Here is a 6,283-nt window from a genome sequence, read left to right on the forward strand (position 1 = left end):
CTCCGTGTCTCTTTCAATTTCTTTTTTTGTCTCATAAAAGAACAGCCATCAGCCCTCTCTTTAATCACTTGTCCAGGCAGTTAGATGTCCAGGCTATACTTGAGAACAAGGTCAATCAGAAAACGTATCAAAACCCGCAAACTGAAGCTGAAGTCATGCAATCTTCTACTCAACAGTTGCTTTCTGGTGACTTGTGATTAATGCCCTGGGACGTAATTATTGAACAGCAAATCCCTCTCCAATTCATGGCATTAAGAGCATAAAACGGCCACTTGAATTACTCCCCAGGCCACAATATGACTGAATCAGGGAAGGGAGAGCAAATCTGATGAGGCTGTCTAAAAATACTCCATCATCCGGCGTGAATATAAGAAGCATGAATCTGAGCGACACTTTGATTTATAGTGTCCGCGGTAAATGCATGAAAATGAATTCAGAGAAAATGTCTGCTTTGCTGAAAAGTTATAATCTGAAATAATGTAGATAGAAAGTCAATGTCCTTTGGTGTATGTCATTGGAACAGAAACAGTATGTAGACTCAGGCAGGGAACCAATGTGTGCTGGGACCTGCTGCTTTCCGGAGAGATTTAAAATACTGTATATACCCTGTTCTTTCCAATCTAAACACTGATGCTATCCTCCCAGAGATTACCGGGGTCAGCGCTGGGTCAGGACAGTAGTCACTGAAATGCGTCTCATCAACTATTGGATATTGCCATCGCAATGGGAGATGTTCATGGTAAAGACAGAAAACACACACACACACACACACACACACACACACACACACACACACACACACACACACACACACACACACACACACACACACACACACACACACACACACACACACACACACACACACACACACACACACACACACACACACACACACACACACACACAGAGGGATTACATTAAGGGTCACATGTCATGCTTTTCCAGTTATTACCTGTCCCCTTGTGTTTTATGAAGGTTTTTTCTGCATGTAAACGGTGCGCAGAGTCAAACCCTCAAAGTACACCCTGTTGCGAGTAAAACTCTAACACAGAAAATACCTCCCCAAAACGCCTCGTTGGTGAAACGTCATCATGACGTCATCATCCATTTGATTCTTCCGGGTACGTGCTTACGCTGATTGGTCCAAATTGACCAATACACACACACACTCAGTGCAGGCAGCCCTGCTGATTTCTGCTCCCTGGCTGCAGGCTGATAACAGACAGTTGGGATCGCGCGAAATTCTCTCTGCAGACCCATTCTCACGGCGTTTATCAACCTATAAACCTTTTTCTTACTCAATATCAAGCCACACTTATTGTTTTTATTTCGGCTGTGACTTTGTGTGTGTTCAGGTTGAGTTTGGCTGTGTTTGGCTGTGTATCGCTAAACAAGGAAATCACGGAGGGGGGGGGGGGGGGGGGAGCTGCAGCGAGCCGTTTAGTGGAGAAAGTGAATACTGCTGAATACACATACTTTACAGAGATGTTGTATGCGAAACCAATGTGAGTTTGGAAAATTGCACAGTATTTTTCTATTTTAGTATACCTCAACAATGGAATTATGATCAGTGGAAATGGCCATGACATGTGACCTTTAAGAAGCCTAAAGGGAAAAGACATGGAAATAATGAAATCAAGGTCAATGGTATCAGAGCAGTGGATAGTTGCATACATCTGACTTCAGTATTATTCCATATTATTGATGCCATACAGAAATATTTTCCACAGCAATTTTATTTTGTTCTCACAATTAACTTCAGGAGCAGGGCCACGCCTCAACCACACCTCTCATCACCTGCTAAGATACATATACCGTCAAGACATCCGGCCTTGTTTGTCCCAGTTCTCACAAACCACCCTTCCCTTTTCGCTTCTATTCACCCATTCCCCTTCCTACGACATCCTTATCTTTGAGGATATATTCTAACGCTGTGAGAATGGGTCTGTGGATAGTAAGGATCAACTGAGGACGGCAGAAACACATTGCAAAGATATACACAGAGGGGAGCAGGAGGAGGGGGAAATGAAGCACTGTTTATCTCTTGCCTTTTTTTCCCAACGGCATCTCATCCATTCCCCCTTTTTAATTATCTTACCAAAACATTAACTTCACTTCATCTTTCATGCTCTCTCAGACATATCCAGTATTTGTTGTCTTCCTCTGTCTTGCACTTATTTGGTTTTTCCTTTAACACTCAGAAGTCTAACCAAGGCAGGCAGAGGAGGAGATGAATGATGAGTGGACCAGGGGATTTTGGCACAAACCGATAAGAGACAGAAACAAACAGGGGCCATGTGAATTAAAGATGAAAGGAGTCCTGCAGCTCCTGCATGGCTGGGCTAGCCAGACAGTGTGGATGGAGTTCAGGAGCCGAACACACAAGACTGGTCTGACACTCAGGAGCATGCAGAGATAACACATGAACACAGCAGATGGAGTTGTTTACTTTTCGAAGGAGCTGCCATCCTATTTCCAAGAATTACCCCAAATGTCCTTACAACCAGCAACGTCCTCGAAAGGTTGGGAGACAACTGGCACACACACACACACACACACACACACACACACACACACACACACACACACACACACACACACACACACACACACACACACACACACACACACACACACACACACACACACACACACTAAGCCGTCTGCTAGAAACTGCCTGGGGAGATTGTTTGGTGTAATTTTCCTGATTAAAAGGATGTTAGCATCTGTTAACATTTTAAACAGCATTATGACCTCAAAATCACAGTTGAATAGAGTAGTATTCCGTGAATGTCATCAAGTGAGTTACCAAAACTAAAATGTCAAAGGTCATTATGTGAACATCACAGATTGGAAAAAGGGGAAATTGGGAAGTCATCTTATCGGAAAGCTATTTAGCTACCTTGCGATATGTTGGTTAAATATACTTTTGTGTGTGTGTGTGTGTGTGTGTGTGTGTGTGTGTGTGTGTGTGTGTGTGCGTGCGTGCGTGCGTGTGTGTGTGTGTGTGTGTGTGTGTGTGTGTGTGTGTGTGTGTGTGTGTGTGTGTGTGTGTGTGTGTAAAAAGTGAGAGGAGTCCCATGACTGCTACAGTGTTCATGGGTGATTTACAAGCCACATTTCCATCAAGAATTACAATCTCTTTGCAATCCCGCTACACTTGTATTGTGTCTCTGTCTGAATATCTGGGCACTTTCTGCCTCCCGCTGTATATCTGATCCTTTTGTTATGAACCTTGTCACTGCTGTCAGCGAACAGAACTTACATCTACGGGAGCTTCTGATTCCACTGTAACTATAGGACCATTCTTAGAGATATGATAAAGGCTGTAAAAGGTCCATATCTAAGTCCTGCACGTAGACAGAATGAATCAGAACCAGAGTCTCTGTCCAATCCTGTCCATCTGTGTTCCTCTGACTGACACCAACGGCTGGCCTATCCCCTGGCAGCGAGCTCCACTCATCAAGCATTCTGCAACCGGCACTCCTCAGCCTCACTAAACTCTCCAACATCACCCTCCTACACAATATCCTTTGGCTGACTGTGACTGCTCATAATAAAATCAATACAGGGGCGCTGCTGCTGATGACTTCTCAACATCTGTTGAACAGGTACGTATGTGCAGTTTTCATGCAGCACAAACATAGAAGACATATACATACTATTTATTATTCAAGGGCACCATTCGATAAGATGGAAAACGTTTTAGTTGTGTGAAGATAAAATGTTCTCCTGCAGGTGAAAAAGTAATAAGAAACGCATCATAAATGAAAAGTGTTTCTTCTGCAGTAAGATATTAGTTCAAAAGATAAATAAAACTTGAGAGTAAATGTGTGCAGAATTCTGAGAGAACCATGTCGGTTATAGTGGATGAGATCATCACTATTGTATGCATGTGACTTCCAGTGCTTCTATGTGTGTGCAATTTATTGCGAGTGTGAGTGCGTCTGACTGATTTGCACAATTGTGTGTGTGCACAAGTTTTTGGTTTGAGCAGTGGCGAGCCGTGACTTTTATACCTAGGCCCTCTGACCCCCCACCCCCTTCCCTCGAAAAATTATTATAGTTATTACGTCGCGTATACTTCAGCGGAATATCGAAACAACGGCCCGGGGTGCAACGTGCATCAACGAAATTGACCCTCTACCACACAAAACAACAACTGTAAATAATCCAATTAGTGTTCTTTGAAATTGAAAAGGATATTGCATTGTGTTTGTTACTTTCGTTGCAGTTGCATGTCTTAAAGTGGACCTATCATGCTATATTTGAATAATATAGTGTAGGACCATACCTATATAAGGCAGATTTTTACTTTTTATTTTTCAAAATACCAAACAGATCATGCATTTTAGCCATTCCTCATTTCGCTCAATTTAACACTGTCTTTGCATGGGCTGATTCTGTGAGAACAGCACCATCTACAGGCCTGGCATATGTACTACAGCGTCTCCAGCGCTTTCGAACGGCAATGTCCATGGCTGTCTCCTCCTGATTGGTGGAGTTGGCCCAATAGCCGTAGCGCCACTTCTGTGACATCACAGAAGTGTTCAAATCTGGATCAGTCTGTATCAGATGTGTTGCAGCCCCTTTTTAAGAGATTTGTGTATGGAGGCAAATAGAGAGGGTTGTGTTTTCTGACACTTGGTGAGTTCCCTGGAACACTGGGGACACATATTCATGTATACAAGACGTACAAAAGTGCATTTTGCATGATAGGTCACCTTTAAGTGTAATTTGGCATGCTTTTATTTTGAAGGCGAGTTTACGCTGTTGATAGGAAGTTGTTGTTGCTAAGGAAACAAGAAAAGCTTCACAGCGGGCGGAACTTGTCATAAAGTCCGCGATAACAAAACCCACCCATTTAGAGGGAAGATATGATTGGTCAATTGTACTGTCATTTGACATTACTCTCTCGTTCAGTTACTATAGCCGGTCCTCTGTGAATTTACAGCAGGACCACCAATCAGCTCCTGTCTTCACAGTAACTCGCCGAGGCGGCCATAGGAGCTTCTGTCATTTAACCCTTCACATTCAAACAGAAACTGAACAGGCATATTCGGAGGATTTATTTATTTGGAAATGTTATTTTAAGTACAATTAAATCAAGTTATTTTGGTAAAACTAATGAAAAATATTTGTAAAAAAATATTTATAAAAAGATATATATATATGTTTTTAACCTTTTAAATATTATTTTGTAGAATCTGGAGAGGGCCTAGAGGGCCCTGACGGCTCGCCACTGGGTTTGAGGTACAGTAAGCAAGTTTCATTATTCCCCAGTGTTTACTGACAGATACTGGAAAGGCCTCAGTGAGCAGTCCTGGCTTCATTATCCCACGCTGCTAGAGATAGAGAAAGAAAAGGACATGCACAACAACACGTCACACACACACACACACACACACACACACACACACACACACACACACACACACACACACACACACACACACACACACACACACACACACACACACACACACACACACACACACACACACACACACACACACACACACACACACACACACACACACACACACACACACACACACAGCAGCAGTATCCCACAGTAATATTTAAGAGGGTGCCACAACAGGGAGTTTAATATTTGCGAATATTTAAGACCACATTTTTGCAGCATCAGAATGTCTCCCACGATCTGAAATGAATAAAACATGACTCTCGCACATTTGTCTTTTGTCTAACTCATAACAAACACTGGCATAAGGGTGATACGATTCAATGTTAATTTCCAGGAAACAAAGTTAGTGTTGGAGATGATGCATCCAGTTTGTCATGTTAAGTTATGAGCACCTCTGTTGCTCAATGGTGACTTTGTCTTTGAGCAAGGGAGAAATGTAAGAATTGACAGCTGTAATCCGTCACACCACTCATGATAAATCTCGCTGACAGTCGCTGTAGGCATCCCAGTCAAAAAAACGTACATTTATAGGCCCTATTACAGTTTAAGGATTATAATTGAATTTTTAGTATCTGTTTGACTTTGGTTCAGAGCCCTGTGCTCCTTTCAGAACATTAAAACACTATTTCACTCACCCTTTCCTCCTCCTCTCTGAGGTCCGGCATGGTGCTGATACACAAGCTGATGACCGTCACTGCGACCATGATGACCGACAGGCAGGCAAAGATCTTTCCTGGTATGCCAGACTGCGGATTCTCCACCATATCTCTCAGCCAGTTCATCACTTTCCGGTATCTGGTCTCTTCCACCGGCATACGTTGCATGGCGTTCCTCTGCCTGCACTCCTCCTCG

The 6,283-nt window shown here is 43.0% G+C and overlaps 1 protein-coding gene across 1 annotated transcript in view; it reads right to left on the bottom strand.

Annotated features, from left to right (window-relative positions):
* Positions 1–6,277, bottom strand: part of kcng4a (potassium voltage-gated channel, subfamily G, member 4a) — a 30,001-nt gene extending 23,724 nt beyond the window's left edge. Inside the window, exon 1 of the mRNA XM_079682386.1 lies at positions 6,067–6,277. Coding sequence (XP_079538512.1) covers positions 6,067–6,255 — 189 coding nt within the window. The 5' untranslated portion in view covers positions 6,256–6,277. The remainder of the gene's footprint in view (positions 1–6,066) is intronic.
* Between the last annotated feature and the right edge of the window lie 6 nt (positions 6,278–6,283).

This window comes from Notothenia rossii (genome assembly GCF_949606895.1).
Source record: "Notothenia rossii genome assembly, chromosome: 5".
In the NCBI taxonomy this organism is placed as follows: Eukaryota; Metazoa; Chordata; class Actinopteri; order Perciformes; family Nototheniidae; genus Notothenia; species Notothenia rossii.